The 22,222-nt window shown below is 37.4% G+C and overlaps 1 protein-coding gene across 1 annotated transcript in view; it reads left to right on the forward strand.

Moving 5' to 3' along the window:
* The window catches only part of LOC110029509 (serine protease SPPA, chloroplastic), a 92,616-nt gene that overhangs the window by 42,487 nt on the left and 27,907 nt on the right, over nucleotides 1–22,222 (forward strand). Inside the window, exons 6-8 of the mRNA XM_020731832.1 lie at nucleotides 1,818–1,885; nucleotides 13,135–13,301; nucleotides 19,858–19,927. Coding sequence (XP_020587491.1) covers nucleotides 1,818–1,885; nucleotides 13,135–13,301; nucleotides 19,858–19,927 — 305 coding nt within the window. The remainder of the gene's footprint in view (nucleotides 1–1,817; nucleotides 1,886–13,134; nucleotides 13,302–19,857; nucleotides 19,928–22,222) is intronic.

Genomic DNA, 22,222 nt, shown 5'->3' on the forward strand with positions numbered 1-22,222 from the left:
GGCATATGGAGGGCAAAACATGTTCTCAAACAAACATGTTGCAACCCTAGACTAGATCATGGCTGTTTTCCTTTTATTAAATTTGTAGAGCTCCTAGAAGATGCTCAGATGTTATGTTGAATGTTTATCCCCCCCCCCCTCCCCTTCAAATTTTTAAGTACTGTTTTCGGATTTAGATTTATATAATGAATCAAACTTCATAATGTAATGATATATCATTATACATTACTTTTTACTTGACATTTTTGTCTTTAGCTTGAAAAAATCATCAATGTTTGACAATTGCCTCTGGGGAGAGGCGAGACAGATCCTAGATAGAGGTGATTTGCTTGGCATCAAATTTATAATTATTGTGCATAACTATGACATATTGTTGAGTAAGTATAGATATTTTCATAAACCTGGAATTTTGTGCATGATGGACTTGATTACAAATTTGGTTTTGCGGTGTCTTTTAAAAATTGGATGTAGTTTTCCTTCCATATTCTGTTCTGTGCTTTGATGACTTAACGGTGGATTGACATGATTTGTCTTTGTTGAACAATAGGGAGAGATTTACATGCCTTCAGTCTTATGCTTTCTAGTTTGGTGAACTTGGTGAGGGACACATGCCAATGATCTGATTCTCAGGACTTGTATTAGGTTAATGATGAGGAGTCATTGATTAAAAGCTTCATGCTTTGGTACATTTATTGATGACAAAATTTCTTTTAGTTTGATCTTAGACTCTTAATGAACTTTGGGATTGCTTCTTTGTCACGTGCTTTACACTTTGTTGTACTTCGTTGGTCTTTTTTCTTAATGCGTGCAGACTTTTTAAAGTGGGGCGATTGATTTAACTTGTCATGTCTTGTCAATGGTACCTTACTTAATAAGGTAATTATTTTGAGTAAGGACTGTTTTTATGATTCAACTATGATTTGGGATTAGTTGATAAAATCTTGTTGATATGAGCCACTTGTGCTCCCAAATTTGAGATGCTCAGAAATTCTTATCGTTTTACTTCTGAAGTGGGCTCCCTCCTAGTGCGGTCCTTATGGTTAGTCAGGAGAGTTGTTCGTGATTCAAGATATTTACCTTATTGAGTTTGACTTTTATATTCTTTTCAGTCGTAAGATTTTTGAGTTGTGAGGAACTTGTGATTTTCTAACTTGGTTGTCTAAAGCTTGCAAGCTTGAAAATTTTCTTATTTAGCTTTTAGGATCTTAGTGAGCCAAATAAACAACAATGTCATTTAGGATGCTGCTGCCCTATGTTTTGCTCCATTTGAGATTGATATCCTTTGATCATTATGTGGTGTACATTGAGAACATGAAATTATTATTAGGACTGTCAGTTTGTTAGGGATGGCTGCCTGTAGCATGATATCAAGTCAGAAAAATAGACACGCACGCACGTTGTGGGCCATTTTAAAGGCATTAACTTGTTAGTCAGTCATATGATGATTTTTTTGTTTTGAAATTCCCATGAATTTAAGGGTGCAAACACAAGTAATTACTTGTAGTTGTTACTGTATGATGTTCGTTATGAATAGTTTATTTTTTAACTTTATTAAACAAATTATTAAATTGCAACAGATTTATTTGAAGATTGTTTCTGTTTTGTCAATTTTACGTACTTAGGCGTTTCTGTTCACCACCAAAAGTTACTGCAACGGTACAATGCTATATGCTTCAGTTATTTTTATGCTTGAAATAGAATACTAGTGCTATTGTTTGCTGTAATATTTCTTTATCATCTGATGAGAAGAATTTTCTTCATTTTTTAAGAGCTATGTCTTTTTTTCTGTAGTTTTTACATCAGAACCAGTAATACAGGTTTTTTCAATGCTGAAGGACAGATTGGAGCAGAAGAAGAGGAAAAGTCTTCTTATGGTTGATTATGGGTAATCAATTCTCCCAGGAATTCACTCTAAGCATTATATATATCGGTTTAGAGAATATAAACTAAACTTTTAATATGTCTTCTATTTGAGGTTGGATCATCTTTCCAGGGTGTGATCTTTTGTTTCACGACTGAAGTTATGGATGCAAAATTAAAATTAGTAGATTGGTCTTCTCTTTAGAGGAGAAGGGCCTATTTCTCCCCTCAACCCACACCCCCCCTCTCTCTCTCTCCCTCTCTCTCTCCCTCTCTCTCTCCCTCTCTCTCTCCCTCTTCTCTCTCTCTCTCTCCCTCTCCCTCTCTCTCCCCCTCTCTCTCTCCCTCTCTCTCTCTCTCTCTCTCTCTCTATATATATATATATAAGAAAGAGTTAAGAGCTAGTCAAATTAATGGTAGAAAATAATCTTGTCCCTCTATTTTTTTCCTTTTTTTTTTCTGAATAATCTGATCTTGTAGCTTTGAAATTAAAGTTAAGATCTTCACATTTATCTTGACCTTATCTTCTACCCTATGGGTGAAATTCATTTGATTTTATCATGCTGGTTTGCTGCCTAAAGGTTAGTACAAATGGTGCCAACACCAATTGTTATAGGATCACATATTTAATTTTATTTCACTGTATTTTCTTTTATTATTTGTATATTTATTTAATTTTTAGATAGCCATGAAATAAGGATAAGTTATCCGTTTTGTTGGGTGTTTTAGTCATGCATGAGTTTGATCTTGTTCTATAAAAGATCTTTTTGGGTTGTGATCAATGATGAGATTACATGAATTTCTTTGAATTATTCTCTCCCTCCCTCGCCTCTATTATAGCTATTCTATCTCATATTCATGATTATCACTCCCTGGTTATCCTTTCAGTAACTCCTCTCTCTTATTTTTTGATACAAACACAAATGTGACAGCTTACCAACCAACTTTATTTTGAGATCACACCTTTTTTGCGAATCCCAAAACCATTCAATGGTCATCTTTTTTATTGTCCCACAATATTAAGCTAAATTATTGTCTTTCATATGGCTGCATAAGGAATTTCACTTATATCTTTTTTAACCAAGAGAAGCTCAAGGAGTTTAACCCTTTCCATGTATTGCTTGATAATTTTCTGAATCTGGATTTTAATTTGATTTTTTTCCCACCTTCTCTTCTACATATACTTGAGACAAATCCTATCCTTTGTTCCAATGAATGGTATCATCTGATATCAGAGCCCGAACTTTTTTAGGGATTTGTCTTCCTTTGCTCTCAAACCAAAATTTCATACAACCTAATCTAATACTCCTAAAGTAATCCCTAACCTTAAACCACAATTCCTTCTCAGTCGAAATTTTAATTTGAAGAAGAAACTGTTGTACCTCCAAGGAGAAACGCTCAACAGGATGTTCAAGAGCTTACTACGGAGGATATGCAGTGTGAAATCCTTCAACTGCAACAAATGCTTGCTGCCTTTAAGAGGAGATAATCCGGAGAGGTCACGTATAGCCTCAACTGTGACTCATCGGATTGAGAGTAGGTAGTGAATCCCTTATACAACTAAGTCTCCAGTGATGAAGAATCAATACCCCGACTATTTGACATAGAGTATCAGAGAAGTCATGAGGTTGGAGTGAAAGTTTACTTGCTGAATTTTGATGGTTGCATGGATTCTGACGAGTTTATCAAGTCGAATAGGTCTTCAAGAACAAAGGGTTTTCCACTTGACATCAGGGTCAAACTAGCTGCTATTAAGTTAAGTAAGAATGTTTTCTTAGCTAAGAGAACTTCAAGCGTATTCAACTTTGACAATGGAAGAGTAAGTTCAATACTTGTCTAAGATGAAAAAGAATATGCAACACTAGTATCTTCTCTTGCATTATTGACATAACTTGTTCATAAAACTCCACATTCTGCACCTGAGATACTCTTCTATGGAGTACACAACTTATTTTTTTCAATTAATGCTGGAATATGAATTGATGGAACCAAATGAGCATAAAGTGGTGAGGCATTTTAGAGGATTAGTGCTTACTATCAGCAATGTGGCGCAGTTGCAGCTGTATTGGCCCCTATTCAATGTACATAATCTAGCTTTGAAGGTGAAGAAGCAAGAACATCATTAGGTGAGTGCCACACTTTACAAGTAGAGTTCAACACCAAGATCAGACAACAAGAGTACACCCAATGGAGAATCAAGCTGACCCCGTGTGCGGAGAAATTAATGCAGATTGGAGAAAAGTAGATCCACTACACTTCCAAATCTGTCCCAACTAGAAAGTGATTGAAATGTCATGATTTTGGGTATATTGCATCAGATTACCCAAATAGAAAAATGATGTCTTTCATTGAGTAAGGAGCAGTTGAAGAAATAGATACTGACATATAAGAGATTGAAAATCTCAGGGAGGAGTATCATTTTCTAGCTGATGATGGAGAGATGTTAGTGCTTCAAGTTGAGCCCATGTGAGGGACTACAACAGGACTACAATTGGTTCTCTTAGGTTGTAATGAGTTAAGAAGTCGATACTAAAAAAGGGACAACTCCTATTAAAAAGTTGTCGTATATCCTAACTAACAATTTACCTTCTGAGTGGTTGATGGTGGTTCATTATGCAATAGATTTTATCCTAGGGTGGGTTCCTCTAAATAAACGAGTTTATTGGATTCAACCAGCCAGGTACAAGGAGTGGGAGAAGCAAGTAACAAACTTAATGGCTTGAGGCTTGATTCATGAGAATACTTGTCAATTTGCAGTTCGAGCTCTGGCTGTGCCAAAGAATGATGGCTATTTATTCTATAAAACTAAACTATTGAATGATGTATGTGTTTCAGAGGTTCCTAAGCTGAACATGAACATAAATTTTGTGATGGGATTGCCTCAAATATGGTGCGGCGATAACTTTGTTTTCGCGTTGGGAGATTGATTTTAAAAGTCTTTAGAGAAGAAGGCAAACATTTCCTACCCAGAGATAATGACACGAGAGCTCTTCTGCAGATACCGTGTTCCGTAGTAGCGCGACAGCGAGATTCCGCAATTGCGGGATTTCACACATCGCGGAATCGATCCACAGGCACGGAAAGAGGAATTGGGATTGGATCCCTTCCAGGTAGAACATATTTCCGCAATACCGCAAGCTCGATCTAAGAGGCATTTCTGCAGTTTTCCCTAACAGTTGGAATTTTTCCATGTGCAACAATTGCCAGCCCCCTATAGGCCCATATTTAATATTTATTTATTTAGAACTAGATTTTTTTAGACGGAACAATCTATATTTTATTATTTCTTATTTTTTTCCATATTTTTTGCTTTTTTATTGTATTTTGGAGATTGCATATCCTATTTATGCTTTACGATGTACTGTATTCTCTTTTTTTTTGTAAGTGGATTGTGTGTATCTAGTTCAAAAATAGGTGGTGGAAAGTTCTCACCACCTGTACATTGTCGTTTTAGAGTTCTCTTTTTTGTTTTCAGATGACATAGCCGCCAAATGAAGTCTATCCTTAATACTGGAGTTAACCCAAACCTCAATCAAAACAGAAATATTTTTGTTGAAATTCAAATAGGTTACAATGACGACTCTCCAAAACAGGAAATAGATAACAACAAAAATAAAAAGACACCATAGGGCGAGGGCAAGGACGAGGATGGTGGATGCCGGCTGGACAACAGGTGAAAGGAGTTTGTGAGGGAAGGAGGATTGAAAGTAGGTTTTGGCATCAGAGGGAAAGCTGGTGAAAGGAGTTGCAGTGGCTGTCTGGTGGTAAGAGTGAGTAGGCGATAGTTCTGGGAGGATCGGAGCAGGTCCTGAGAAAACGTGGAAGGTGGTTGCCGCAGGAAGACATCAGCTGACTGGAGGAGGGTTGGGGGCTGCGAGTGGGAAAAAAGGAGGGAGGAAGGTAACAAGAAGGTGGAAGGTTTGGGGGCTGCAGTAAGCAACAAAACCGTTGTATTTGGGGTGAACTACAACAAGTACGGCGACGACAACAATGAGGGGGAGGTCGGGGATAATCACTACCTCGGAACGAGGTGCAGCCAGAGCACTATTCATCCTTGGATACGACCCTAGAAGGAAAAAATGGGACGCAACAGCTGTTCAAATAAAAATCTCAGCCAAAAACTAAACTCTAACACAAAAAATAACCTATTTATAATAAAAATAAAACTAGGAGGGGTCTCCCTTGGGCGGCAGTAGCTTCCAACCTTAATGAGGGCTAGCCGGTTGAGCCTCTTGTTGTACTGCTTTGCTGACCCGACACCCCCTTGCCTAACCATGGGCCGGTTCGGCTCTAGCAGCCCTACGTCAGAGCCTGTTCAAACGCCATTGATTTCTCTTATATTCTCGTTCCCTCGCTATTTCCCAATCACATTTCCTTTAAATCCACTTCCCAAACACCCTTCTAGGAGGGCCTAGAATGATGTCAATTTTTTGCGCTTGATCATTGTCTCTTGTTTCATCATCACTTTTGGGTAATACTCTCCAGATCTCCCTCTCCTTAGTGCCAATTTCATCGATTCATTTCCTTTTTTGGATGCTTCTAAGTTTGCAATGGTTTTTCTAATTTAGCATCATCTCTGCCTTATGTGCTGATAGCTCTTATGGTCTCGGAAGGCCCCTTTTAACTGCTCACAAGTTCTAATATTCGTTCTTCACAGACATTTTGGGTGGTTTATTGGACTAGGGATTGCAGCACTCAAATTCTGTTTATTTATTTTTTTTCATGAGAAGCGAGCTCCGTTGAATCATATATGACCATTGTTGTATCAAGGCTAACTTACACTTGTTTTAAGGATGAGATCTCTAAATTTGCTATTGCTATTTTCTTTGTCTTTTATTTGTCAAGTTTGTTGATGTTATGTGCTAAATCCTATCAGACTTGTAGGGCTGTGACTTTTGCTTGAAGATCGTTAATCCCTCGAAAATTAATTCAAATTTTGGCTCGGATAGAGATCAGATCGAAATAAACGAGCTGAGCTATGAGCCAAAATTTTCGATCAAATGAACTGATTTTGAGTCGACCTTAGCTAGGCTCCAAATTGGATATTTAACATTTCTACTAATGTTAGGGCTGTGAATTTAGCTCGAAGATCATTAATCGCTCGAAAATTGATTCAAATTTTGGCTTAGATCGATATAAAATAAAAATAACATTTCTACTAATGTATGCATACATTTCTACTAATGTTAGGGCTGTGAATTTAGCTCGAAGATCATTAATCGCTCGAAAATTGATTCAAATTTTGGCTTAGATCGATATAAAATAAAAATAAACGAGTCAAGCTATAAGCCAAAATTTTGGATTGAAACTTTTTTGAACTGTCGGCTCAAAATCGGATCATTAAAAGCCCTACAGACTTGCCTATGGTTGGTGACTATTTAGTTGTGATTATTTTTTATTCTCACCACTTATAAAAATATCTCAAATGCATAATACATAGTACTCGTTTCTCGACATAACTTCTTTATTAGTAGTTTTTTTTATGCATATGCTTTAATGGTGTCTCCATTTCGATGCTATTGAACCACATGTCACACTTGTTTGAGTATTATTTTCTCAATTTTAATCATATATTTTCAACTAATCCCTTTTATACACATTTTATTCTATCTTTTACAAATCATTGCAAGTGGATGCTTCCACTGCTTTTCCTTCAAGTTCTTTTGTGGCCAGAGTTTTGTTAAAATGAACATTACTAGGCAATGCGAAAAGAGACTGCAAATTTGCTCAGTCTTATGGATAATAGCAAAAGGTAGTCTTTGAAGGCATTGACCGGTATCATTTTGTTCTAAATTTTGGGCATAATCTTTTCAATTGTTTCTAGGCTTATCTGGATATGAGAAAATCAAACATTCAAGCACAAGGGAGACATTCAAATGTTCAAACCGTTCATACCACCATCATTAGTTATAACTTGAAACCAATTGGCTTTCCTTAAGCTACCAAGACTATCATGTTTGTTCATGTTTGCTGGACTAAAATGGTCTCTACATCTGCTACAAGACATTGGAATTTATTTTGCTAGTTCTTGAAAATTTTCCTCTCCGTCGTATCAATGAAGTCTTAGTTAACCATGGTGCTTTGTAAGCTGATGATTCTGATAGGAGCATTATGAATGATGACGTTTTGTTGGATGGGAGATTTTAAACCTTATTTATTAAATGAGGTTGTAATCAAAATAATATATATCATCACTCTCTTATTTTCACTAGAATTTAACCAAGGTGGTTCAAATAAATTTTTTTCTCTTTATGGAATTTTGTACTGTTAGATGGTTCGTCCTTTTTGCTATATTGATGCGGGGTCTTCCTCAAACTGAACCGATTTGACCTGATCCGGTTCAGTTGAGAGAAGGGGCTGAACCGACCCCTCCCCTCTTTTCATTAGGCGGGAAATTTCCGGCATTTCTTATTTTTATTTCCTGTTCATCCCACTTCTATTTATGTGTTTTTAGGTTTTAAGGTTTAGATTATGTTATTTCTGATTTCAGATTTGTGAGGACAGTCGCCGACGTCCGGTTTTCTCCTTGAGGATTGTATCCGACGAAAAGGGTGGTGTTCTGGCTGTATCCCTTCTCCCTGGTGGTGATTACCTCTCCCCGACTTCCATTGCCATCCTCGCAAATCTCCTTGCTGCTGGTTTCCCCTTCAACCACATCCTGGCAGCAGGCTTTCCTCCCAGCTGTACCGTCACTGTTGCCCTACCCAACCGCAACCCATCTGAGCCCTTGTCTGCCGTTTTGACGTCATACCACAGCCAGCCTCCCGTCACTACAACAAGCCTCCTCCCTCCCTCCCTTGTTGACCGTAACCCATCCTAGCTCTCATCTGCCAACTTGACGTCATACCCCCAATCCCACCTGCTGCCCTACCTTTACCCCATCCCACGCCCCAATCTGCCACCTGGAAACCGTCCACCGCCCCAAATCTGCTGCCAGCGGCCCTTCCCAATTCCTTCCCCACTACAGCCTAACTCCAACAGCCCAACGGCAGCCCTTCCTCCTTAATCATCGCCTCGAAGGTGTTATTGGTGCTTGTCGTCGTTTATTTCCTGCTTTGGATAGTTATCTTTGTAGCCAGAGTCTAGTTGTAATCTTTTCAGCAGTAATATTATTATTCACATTTTATTTTGTCTTGGGCATTTCTTCTCCGGTATCATTTGAATTAGAGCTAGCTCAATTGTAGTCCTATCTTAGGGTTCCCCAGCGTCCGTCTCACCTCATCACCAGAAAATTTTTTTTCCCAATCCTGAACCACCCATCCAAACCAATTCATAAATTCATTTTGCTGATTTTCAAAATCAGAAATCTCAAATCAAAATTTCTACACCTTCAATTAGTCTCCTCCACCATCTTTCACCTCCTAACCCTAATCACTAGCCAGGCCACTAAAGAGATATATGCCCGAGAAGATACAACGAGAGATTCACCAACTTTAGCAAAGGCTTGCAGATATTGAGTAATAAATTCATTGGGAGGTTACACTCGACCGTCATCGGGAGAGTTGAAGGGGAGAATGAGAGAATCTGAGAATGAAGAGCGAGACACAATACCGGTTCTTACTAGCTTACTACATACAGAAACTTTAGCACTAGTTTCAGAAGTAGAGGGACCGCGACACTGAATGACCCTCACATCTTACAGGTAGGGGTCAACCTCAGGTATCTTATAGTCAAATTACACTAAGAAGAAGAGCGAAGACAACCCCATCAGAGGACAATCAGAGTCAGAATAGAGAACATGTGAGATCGCTTCCCTAAATCTGTCACAGGCAGGAAATACTGCAAGTGTCGCAGATTTGGGCATATGGAATCAGAATGCACCACTAAGAGAGAGGTCTGTTTCACTGAGCAGGGTGTTGTTGAAAAATTGGGCAATGATACAATTGATACGACAGAAGTTGAAGACTTTCTGGGAGGATCCTCCACTTGCAGCTAGCGGGAAGAGACACCACCAGTTTTAGTTGATCACGAGATAGAGATTCCAATTGAGGTAATAGTAGCCATTATGGAAGGTAGTGGCTTAGATGTAATGAGTGTTCAAGCAGAGTATGAAACTCTGGTACCTTAAGATACCGTTTCATAGGCGTTGAGAGGAGCTACAACAAGACTGATTTTGGCGGTCCAGAAGGATCACGAGCTTGAGGAGCCGACATCTGATACAAATAATACAACTTTCTTAGATGGTTAAACCTCTTCCCGAGTTATCCCTATGGGGGAAGGTCCAGCTTGTCCGAAGAGGAGTCATTATTTGGCATGTAGGTAATATCACGTGGAGTTATTCAGAGACTATTTCCCGTTCTGCATGGTACCCCTTGTCAGGTGTCCAGACGGGAGAGATGAACACCTGCTTTGTAATGGACCCAAGGAGTTTGATGAGGATGAAAATTCCGTGGTGCAATCCAGGTCCTATATTTGGAGAAGAGGTCTCTTCTGAGGAAGAGCCAGTAAGGGTGGTGCAGCCTGCCACATATTTAAACCTAACGTGGATTTCTCCTCACATATTAGCTTATCAGTTGCACCAGGCAGTGCGAGGAAAGGAAAAAGCAGATTACAACTGGGATGATGCGATACTTGATTCGTGAGAATACTCGTCTAGCTACAGTTCCAGCTCAGGTCGTGCCAAAGGTGGAAGTATATCTCTTTTATCATAATGTGCTTTGGAATGACAATGTCCACTTGTACGATGTACCAGAGGACTCGACGACGTGCCACGAGGAGTCAAAAGCTTCGGCGAATGAAGTCGAAGCTCCCCCAACTTCGGGAGAATGAAACGTGGATTTTCCTCCAAAAGCTGAACCGTTTTGACCCGAACCGGTTCAATTGAGAAAAGGGGCTGAATTGGTCCATCCCCTCTTTTCATTAGCCGGGAAATTTCTCGTCTTCTTATTTTCATTTTCCACCCATCCCACTTCTATTTATATGTATTTTTAAGTTTTAGGGTTTCAGCTTATGTTATTTCTGATTTTAGATTTGTGAGGACAGCCGTGGGCGTCCAGTTTTCCCCTCGAGGACTGTATCCGACGAAATGGGTGGTGCTCTGGTTGTATTCCTTCTCCCCGGAGGTGATTACCTCTCCCCGACTTCCATTTTCATGCTTGCAGTCATCTCCTTGCTGTTGTTTTCCCCTTCAACCATATCCTGGCAGCAAGCTTTCTCCCAACTGTACGGTACTGTTGCCCTACCCAGCCGCTACCCATCCGAGCCCTTGTCTGCCATTTTGATGTCATACCACAGCCAGCCTCCCGTCACTACGGCAAGCCTCCTCCCTCCCTTACTGGTTGACCGCAACCCAACCCCACCTGCTGCCTTTACCCCATCCCACGCCCCAATTTGCCACCTGTAAACCATCTACAGCCCCATATCTGCTGCCAGTGGCCCAATTCCTTCCCCACTACAGCTTGTCTCCTCCGGCCCAACAGCAGCCCATCACTGTTTCCTTCCCCTCTACAGTCCGCCCCCCATTACAGCTCAATTCCAACAGCCCAACAGCAGCCACTACCTTAACTAATTTTCCTGTAGCCTTTCGCAATTCTTAGCCTTCCAGTTCCTGCCACAAGCCTCTCCAACCTGTCCAAACCCTACAGCAACCTTTCCCCAACTCCAGTCACTACAACAACCACTCTTAGGCCTCTGAACTGCTAGCCAGACTCCATCCACCACCCTCACCGAAGCCCTAGGGTTCTCTCGTGTTTGTATTGTTTGTTATTTTTCTATTATCAAGTGTCTGTGTTTGTATCCCTATTAAAGTTCAGCAATAATAATATCTTTTTTTTTTTTGGTTTGGGCTTTCTCTCCGGTTTCATGTCTATTCAATATTTTTTTTTGTACTTTATCAATAATTCTTGCAGTTTTTTTTTAGTGTACTCATATCATTATTGTAATATTACATTTTATAATAAAAACCTCAAAACCAATTTAGTGTTGCTTTGAGTTCATGATGCCTTCAATTTCACATCCGAGAAAACCTTTTCTACATCGGGGACAACTCTCACGTGCTTGTCATGGTTTGATGTCTTTATTTTTGTACATGTATATTTTCAATGTCCCTCACAATGACTTTAAAGACATAAATCACTTTCATAACCTCCACCATGGCTTATAACAACAAAAAATTGAGGTTAGTAGTTTATTTGTATTTATTTATTTATTTATTTTTTGTTCTTAGAAGGGTGAATTGCTGCTGTGTATTTGGTTCATAATAGCTTCTTAAAGGTTCTGATCTGATTGCAAGATGCATATTTATTTTTATTTCATGTATTTTCTTTAATCATTTTTATTTCCTTTGTCTAGATAGCCATGAAATAATGCTTCTATTCTTACTCATTAGGTAAGGTAGTTTTAGTTATGCATTAGTTTACTATTGATTTATAAATATGCTTCTTAGGCTGTATTGAATGATGAAGATTGATTGAATTGCGTTTCCCCTCTTTCTTTCTGTTCGATTAGTTATTCTCTCTATTTTTTTATCCTCTATCTCTCTCCTCAATTCGTTACCTGAAACTATTTTTTCCCTTATCCTCTCCATTCTAACCTAATACCAGATGGCTCAGCACATTCTACTCTTGAGACCACTTATTAGACATGAATCCCAAAGCCATCCAATGATCTTTTCTATAGGCATGGAAGCCTAGTTGGAATTCTTCTTTACCCGGTTATGCTTCTTATGGAATTTAGCTTTTGCCTCTCTTAACCGAGAGAAGCTTGCCGTGAAGTTAAGGATTTGCTATGCAATAAATTATGACACAATGAATTAGGTTTTGAGTTTTATTCTGATTCTTACTATCTCTTCTACATATATTACAGTTGCCCGCCCCCTTAATCAAGCTTAACTGCATCAAACCTTTCTTCTTCGTCCGAGGTTGGAATTTTAGCTGCCGCTTTTTAACTTTCTCAAATTAGAATCTGATGCATATGTTCTCTTGAGGACAAAGCTGCTAGCAAATTATTGTTCAAATAGAAACAAGAGATGTATCACAACATCTTTACGCACTAGGTACAGTGGACACTCACTGTACTTTATAGCATATTTTCATGGAATATCAGTACTACTTAATCATGATGCTGTAGTTTAAGCATTTTTAGTCAAAATTTAAGCATTTTTAGTCAAAATTTAAGCATTTTTAGTCAAAATGACGTTCTATCTTGCAGTACTTCTGTAGATTAAGCTTTCTTTGATTAATATGAAGTGCAAAATTTTATTGCACACTATTATATTTAATAAATTTGAAATATTTGTAAATTTGCTATGACTTGGAACCTGCTTTCCTTCGACAGCAAATACTCTCGAGTTAGAAAATGGACGCTTGGACTGGAAAGCGGAGTTGATCGAATTGCTATAATTAGAGCTTCTGGAGCCATTAGCCGCACTAAAATTCCGTTAAGCTTACCTGGAAGCGGCATCATTGGGGAGCAGCTGATTGAGAAGATCCGAAGTATTAGAGGTATTTTCTACTCTGTAGCAGTCCTCATTCATCAATAATATCAAATGCTAAATTGGGTTGTCCTCTTTGTTAACTTCTGATTTTAGGTTATCCAGGAGTTTGTTGTTTACCTATTCATTAATGGTATTAAATTCTATTCATTAGCATCTAGATAGATGCAAATTAAACTTCTTAGATTATTTGTATAACATGTTAATAGAAGTGTATCTTCTTTGTGAAACTCCTTAAACAGAATGAAGTAGAACTCTTAAACATCAAGACGCTTTTTGGTGTATCGGTTTGAATTTCATTAGCCATAATTAAGCGTGCTCTTGTGTGAGCACTCTAGGATGAGTGACCTTCTGAGAAGTTACACCAATGGTGACAAAACTGTAAGGCTATTTGGCCAAAACGGACAATATCTCGATGGATGAGAGTTTGGGCTATCACCAAATGTATCAGAGCATTATATTAGCATAAAGCTCGAATATATGCCTGGGGGTTGATTCTGGGTTAATAGAACTGATGTGGACGTCATTTGATCAAGTGAGGGGAGACTGTACAACCCCTTATGTAGAATGTTGCTGAACCCTTGAACGTCGAAGTGCCTTTTGGTGTAATTGTTGGAATTTTATTAGAAACTTCAAAGTTAAATGTGCTCGTGCGGGAGCACTCCTAGGATAGATGACCTCTTGGGAAGTTACTACAATGGGACAAAATTGTGAGGCTATTAGGCCAAAATAGACAATCTATTAATGAATGAGAGTTTGGCCTGCCTCAGTCTTTTTACTGCTTGGTAGCTTTCTTGTAAAGGATAACAAACAATATTGTACTAGCATTTAACTGATGCGTTGACAGCTCATAACACGTTATTGCATTATTAAATTCCTCATTTCCTTTTTAACGGCCTTCCATAAACAAAACATGCAATTTTATGCACCGTTCTTGTTTAGTTCAGGCGGTATATGTTTCGCAAGGTAGTTTTCATGCTTTCAAGTCTGTAACGCGCCTTTGTTGATGATGAATATTCTTTTGTTCACTTCTTTGAATCATGTATGTATTTGTCTAGCTTATTTGTAATTGACTTCGTGGTGATGCGGGGCTCTTGGAGAGACCACCTGTACCGGGTGGCCAGAAGACTGGCTGAATTGGCCTGGAGGGAGTTCCAGTTCAGACACTGCTGGATCGGCCAGCTCCACTATGTTTATTCTTTCAAGCAGCTCCACTATGTTTATTCTTTCAAATCCAGTTCAGACACTTAGCCTAAATCAATCTTGTTTATTCTTTCAATTTTGTTGAGTCCAAATCTAGATTGTTGAACTCAACTAATTGTAAGCATCATTTCAATATTTTAATAACGTGACTTCATTATTTTGTCATGCATCTCTTTATCTTGTTTAAATAATTTGATTGCAATGAATGTTTGTATGCATATTTATTTTTTATATTTGAAACGTCAATGTAAGAGTAAATGCACTACTATCTGAAGGTAATGAAGCATTTGCCCGTCACAAGGATCCATTCTATTTTCTACTTCTAATGATTTGGCACTTTGAAAATGTTGAGCAAAATAAAAGAATTTTGTTTCTTTTCTTGCATTTGCATCCGTTCATATGAGTTGTCTTGTTTCACATTCTCATGAGCCACTCTCCAACTACATCCATGATCTAGCTCTTATCCCTTCGATCTTTCTCACACATACTCTATGCTCTCAACTGAAGTAGCCATCAATTCTTTTTATGTCAGATTTTTTGTCACAATTGCAAGTAGTGTTAAGTACATATCGGATTACCCATCTTTGAATTTGTTGATATATGTGAAAAGGATTATAATAAAGGGCTCCTTTTTATTCCTCAACCAAAAAAGTCTTGTCAGCGACTCTTTGAAGATAAGGTCAATTCCCGCTACCTCCTCTCTAATTAGCTTTTAAATGATATATTTTTATCCCATGGCTTGTCAATACTTACTTCTATCAGCATCATCTTTCGTATCACTAGCAATAAATGTTTCTCCTTCGAGATAGACCAGTTAGGACTTCACCTCCCATGTTTCTCAGATCTTCACCCACCCTTATAGTCGAACTTCACTAACCTTTGTTGATGCATGGTAGCACCGACCTCTACTTGTAACCTGCTTATAGGACTTTGCTGGAAACTAATCTTCCATATTGCCAGGAATCCACTCAACTACAAGTTGTGATTGCATGTCACTGTCACCCTCCTCATCGATTGTTACTGGCCTCCTTTACAAATATTACCAATCTATGAACCCAAGGAACTATAGGGTTGAGACCATAGTTCTATTTATTGATGCTGAAATTTTTTCTATTACTAATTGGAAATTTTGCTTTTGCTCTTATCGTCACCTCTAGTGATTTTAGGTTTCTCTCATCATCGATTGTCCTCAACGACAGTATCCAACAACCTTTTCACTACTCTCAACTATCCTTACTATACCTAAAACTAATCATTGATGCATTTGGTCTTTTTTTTTTCTCTCAAGATTTCTTTTAACTGTATATTCTGCCTACATTCTCCAATAGCTATTGTGTTGATGTATTTCGTTCTTACTATGCGAATGCTTTTTATCAAGATTTTTTATCAATGCTCTCTATTGATACAACCAATAATTCTTTTTATAGATACTTTTGTTCAAGAATTTTGTATGAGTTTTTTTATTTTTTTAATTTTTTATTTTTTTTATTTTTGCGATTGATATAATTGTTGATTCTTTAAGTTTTACTCCCTTTATTTTTCATGGATTGATTGCATTCAGCTTGTAGCATTTCAATCTTTGAAAACAAAATCCGAGACTAAATCTATAGCCTTTTATTTACAAACTCAAGTTGATATATTCTATGCCAACTTGACTATAGTGTTAGTTTCACCATATCTTGATTATTACACGTGCTGACTTATTTATAATGGAAATATAAATTATTTATTATTGGAATATTTTTCCATGATGAGGAAATTCTTCTATTGTATTTTTCTTGAAGTGTCTCTTTTCATTCCTGTATATAGGCTCATATATGCTTTCATCTGGAATACAATCTAATAAAAATATTCTTCTTTACAAAACTCTCCCTCTTCTAACACAAAATACTAACATATATGTAGTATGTTACTGTGGAGGCGGATGAATCATTAAGTCTAACAAGCTTTCAGTTGCAAGAAAGCTTTGATCTTATTACATCATTGTTCTTCTAAAATCTTCTATTCAAGAAGCTCTCATATGCAGTTAGTTTCAACTTTATATGAGCATTTGAATTCTCTTGTAATCCTTGTTGATCTAACAAATATTTTTCTATTTGATCCTTAATCTATTGATAAATTCTCGCCCTAAGGCTCTTCTTTAGGTTTGGCTTGTATTTATTTGTGAGTTTCTTCCATGTTTTGGTGGATGAATAGGTTCAAGTTACATCTTAGGATTTGTTTTAGAAAGGTTTAATAAAATTCACGCTGTTATTGGATGCGTAAATTATAAGTTCAGTGTCACGATCCAGCTCGGGGCTTGGAATCAACCAAAGCGGGAACTGACGATCAGACGGGTAAATTAAATTTTCTATATTAACTCACAATTTAGCAGATGAAAGAGCCACTAAAAATTAATTTAATATAATAGAATTTATAATTATATCGTCAATGGTTGTTTGTGCCTTCTATAAACGATTTCTCGTTTGTTGCTCATCTTTTAATAATTTAATTAAATCTGAGAAGTTAGTTATAACAACTGTGAGCTAAAGAGTTAGTGAATACTCTTCTTTAAGTTAGAAAGAATAATATGCATATTAGCTAAGTTTCTTTATAAATCAATATAAACATTGAAGATGTTATTCGTAGGGATCTATATCATTATCATATCTATACAACCGTCACAGGAGACACCGTTTAAAAATTTGTGTCAATTAAAACACATTAATATCAATATCATTTTTTTTACGTGCACGATACATTAGTTTTCACCCACTGGCACCATCAAGGGGTGGTACCATCAAGGGGTGGTACCATCAAGGGGTGCTCCATCATAGTCAATCATACACATACAAAGAGACAACATAAATACATGTGATCATCACTTTCAATCATGATATATAAAATAAACACTAAAATGTATTAGTAAATAACTACAATATTCGCAACGAAATGACCAATAAAGAAAATAATAACTCAATCAGGATAAAACATCAACAAATATCATCAACTGCAAACTTATTTTAGAAGAAACAAATTATTACAATAGTTTAAAAGTACAAGCTATCACTTCGATGATACTTAATTTGTTATTGGCCTTGATGTTGATTTTTTAAAAAATTGAAAGCCTAACATAAATATAATATTTAATGAATTTATTATTTTAAATAAACTATTATTTTTAAATTTACATTGAATTATTCTGTTCAATAAATAAAATTTTTAGTATCTTATTATTATTAATATTAATTAATTAATTAGCTAACTAAAAACTATCTTTACCTTAACGCTCGACCCGGCTCGACTCGCACGTGAGCACCCCATTTGAAGGAGGTTTCCTTCCTCCTTTGTCGATCTCTCGGTTCGACCCAGAGAAGCACACACAGGGACTTTTTCCCGCTTCCTCTTTCTTTGCACAACACCCACGTCGACTCGTTGTTGCCAGACACCGACACCCCCCCTCCTCATCTGTGACGCTCCTTCCTCTTCCCACGGCTCGGCTGTATTCCTTGTCACGAATCTCGACAAAGCAGTGACACGTTCCTCTTCTCTGCACATCACCACCACCCTTCAACTTCCCTTCTCTATTGATGCCGCGGCTCACCCCTAGCGGTGCAATCCTCGATGTCACCGTTCGACTTTCTTGGTAAATCATTAGGTTTGCTTGTACGTCTCAATCCCCAATTTTTCCCGTCCATTTATGGGCGAACTTTCTTGACCCTTTTACTTCTTCTACCCCAATTTGGCTTCCCAAGCTTCTTGGTTTTTCATCCCCTTCTATTTGGTTTCTTGACTACTCGCTACCTCTTCCTTCAACTCTTCCTTGCTCGATACCTCACTTTGGTTTTTCGCATTTTTCGCATTTCATCTTCTCCCGTAAAAAAAAAAAAAGAGGAAGAAATATGTTACATTATGAGGTTGTTAAAACATTCAGTTATATTGAGTTGGGAGATATTTTTCTTATAACACGTTGTTTGGATTTGTTGAGAAGCTAGTAAAGAGGGGGCCTCATTCAAAATAAATAATGTTTGTTTCTACCCTCTTTTCTATCTTTAGTTGCATTGTTCTTTTGGTAGATTTATTCAGCTCTATTTAGTCGTCTGTTTTTGCTGTGTAACTGTCTTGTTTTTGTTTTGTTGTGACTATTTGTCATTATTGTATGGTTATTAATTATATTGCTTAAGTTGCTTTGGACACTGATTCCTAAGAATCCTATTTTATAAGACATGTACCCTATGATTTACAGTTATTTGTTTATTTTTTGCTTGTGATAATTATTTCTTCCAAGGGTACATAGGATTTACAGTTATTTGTTTATTTTTGTTTGTGATAATTATTTCTTCCAAGGTACGTGGCTGCTTTCCTTCCTCTTCTAAGTTTTCTTCTTGCCTCTTCTTCTCGTTAAATCTACCCTTGCTTTCTCCCTTTGTTTTCCTCTAAAGCATCCCGGTCAGGGTCTTTCTCTCAGCTATTCTCATAGCTTGCTTCCAGTTTGCCTGTGGCCAAACAAACTACAATGTTTCCATTCTTCCTTTCGCATTACAGCATCCCAAACTCCCTATAAACTACACATTGTATCCATTGATGCCTTCTAAGTTTGATCTCACACACATTATCAAAAACAGGATAATGCCAACTTAGAATCCTTTTTACACACATAGCACTCACTAATGAAGTTCATTTGATTATGTCTGTGGCATTTTATCTCTAACAACTAATATTTTACATGTACTTAGGGCCGTAAATGAGCCGAGCTTGAGCGAGCTCAGGCTTGACTCGTGTTCGGCTCGTGTTTGAATTTGGCTCGTGAATAGTATTTTCGTGTTCAACTCGAAATTGACTCTTTAAAATTAATTGAAAAAAGTAAATGTAGGGTGTTTCATTCGAACCTGCACCAACTATGTGCTATAGAATGCGCAAAATCACATGATCACACGAGCTGTTATGATTTCAACTTAGTAAAGCTAAATTCTATTGTGGTATCAGAAAAACACAAAAGATAGGCTCCTAGGTCAGTTAAGTATCCAGTGCAAGGCCATTTTCTCATCTTTATTGCAGATAAAATGCTAAATGAGTAATTAAAGGAAGAAAGTTCATATCTTCTTCAAATCAGAAAATCACCTTTCTTTTGGATGTCAAAAGGCTTATTCGCTGCATGAACGTAAAATTGTAAAAAGGCTATTTTGATGCTTATGGCTATTAAACAGGGCAAGTGTTTGTGTTTGGAGTTATCAGAAGGTGCTACTGTCCGATGCTGGATATTTTTGAACTAAGCCTCAATGTCTTTAATTTTATAAAGGCATAAAATATTTATTTGCTTTAATTTTAATGCTTTGCAGATTTCAGTAGTTTCATTTTCCCCTTTTAACAAATTGTTGTTGCAGATTCAAAGAAGTATAAGGCTCTTATTTTGCGTATTGACAGTCCTGGTGGTGATGCTTTGGCTTCTGATCTGTGAGTCCCACATATTTTTCGTATTTGGTATTGATAAATCAATTTATGACTAACTTCTGCTGCTATTTTATAGTTTTATACTACTGAAAGTTGCAAACCTTTGGAGTATGAGAACTTTCATCATGCGAACCATTCATATACATGATGCGCTTATTACTGCATGTCCTTTATCAGAGAAAGCTTCAATTCTCTTCATAGCTGAGCTAAAATGCGCTGTTTATCTTGCAAATTCTGAATCTGTGGTGCACATTTTTCAGTGCTTGCATCTTTAGCTATTTGATATTCAATAATAATGAAAATGTTCTCGGACTGATACGGAGAGATGGGAGGGGCAAAATGGGGAAAACCTTTTATATGTTTGATTTTTTGAATTTGAGTGGAAGCCTATCCTTTGTTAGGCATGGGTGGGGGATAATGGATGAAGCGGAAAAATGGAAAAAAACACGGTGTTATATGTATGTTTACTTTAACTTGTTGTGAAGCCATAGAGGGATGGTTGTACCATTAAATCCTGTGCTAAATGTAGAAAGCATCACAAGGTTGAATGTTTTTCAGGCCCTAACACATGCTACTAGCTAGTGTTGTTAGCTGGATCATATTGCAGGATATTGCGCTATATTTGGCCCTAAGACTTCTAAGAAATTAAATCAAGTGATGCTCCTTCACAAAAAATTATAGATATGCAAATGATGATAGAGTCAATTTGTTTCAGCTCCCACTCGATGACTACCAATGCAAAATATATGACCACCAGTTTATTGCCTAACTCAATGAGAGCCCGGGTTGATTTGGCTAACGACATTGCAAATATTTGATCAAATGTTGTTATACTTTATAGTATATTAAAATGTTATCTTACATGTACCGCCCTGTCTTAATAGTTGGACATGTATTTAGCAATGATACTTATTTTTTATGATTTTCACCTGCTATGATTTTAGAATATTAAGTAGCATTGTTTAGCTTTCTTGTTTGAGGATATAGTGGCAAACGATTCATACTTGTACAAAATGAGCTATCATTGTAAACTTTGAGGATGAAATTTTTTACAATGTCTGGAAAAAAGAAAGAAAACTAAAAGCTGCTGATGTCGGTTATACTGAATTGACATTAGTGGTTGCTATTATAAGACGAGATGAAGATGAAGGGGCGTAATTCTCTTGCAAGCAAGCGAGATAGAGTTGAAAGCAAGCAGGTGAACCTATAGTGAGTGAGAGTGAGAAATTGTGAACACAACTTGTGAAGTAGGAAGTAGCAACACCAGTGGATGAACGTTGTGCGGAAGAGCTAGGGGAGCCAAGCAAGCTTGGGCTGGCCTGATCTCTGTGCCAAATTTGGTTTGTGCAAACTCAAGGTTTTATACGGTTGAGTGTGCGGCCAGGTGTAAGTAAGAAGAGCATGATAGCATAGTTTACTTCTCATTTATTTTTGTGTGCACCTATAATTTATGATACGCTTACACTTCGCAATAATGAAACATGCACTGATCGTGGTGTGACAGAGGTTGGTAATTTGGTCAGACTAACTCTCATCAGCACTCGTCCTAACTTTTATAATCATGACTTGGTGTGTGATGAATTAGCCTAACTTGATCGTCGCAACATACGTGATATTTTACATTTCAAATACATACTCGGAAGCATGAAAATCATATCATCCAAAATATGAAAACTATATAGAGTTGCTAAATCCAATGTATTTAAAAGAATACTTTCTCAAGACATATGTACAAAGCTCCCAAAACTAACGTGTAAATGCTGAACAAAGACATATCTGGCTACTCACCCCGGTGCTCATTACCTCTACTTGGAAGCAACAGTGAAGAATGAGCAACAACGAACTTAGATAAATAATCACGGCTAACATAAGATTTTATTTTTGAAAAAAAAAACATGTATGCTCATATAAAACTATACATCTCTAGACACCAATCATAATATATTGATATAGTAGAGAAAATAAAGATAGAGCGGGTATAGGTAGTATAAAAATCAACGGTATTGTAACATGCAGGACGTAAACATGAAATCATAAAAAAAAACATGTTCATAGTATATTATCAGGTCGAGTCATTTTCGGGTCAAACTAGAACCAGACCCGCTGACTCAAATTGACACCCCTAATAGCAAGGGTTGTGACCTTGCTACAGGGAGCCGAACGAAACTCCAGGCGGGATTTCTGCTGCATGAAATCAAATAGGGAGATCGTGAGAGGAAGAAGCAAATGCAAAGTTCACGCCCTATTCGAATGAAAGAAATGAATAAAATGGTGCAAGGTCGATCATCTACAGTGCTA

The sequence above is a fragment of the Phalaenopsis equestris genome, unplaced genomic scaffold (assembly GCF_001263595.1).
Source record: "Phalaenopsis equestris unplaced genomic scaffold, ASM126359v1 Scaffold000583, whole genome shotgun sequence".
Lineage (NCBI taxonomy): Eukaryota > Viridiplantae > Streptophyta > Magnoliopsida > Asparagales > Orchidaceae > Phalaenopsis > Phalaenopsis equestris.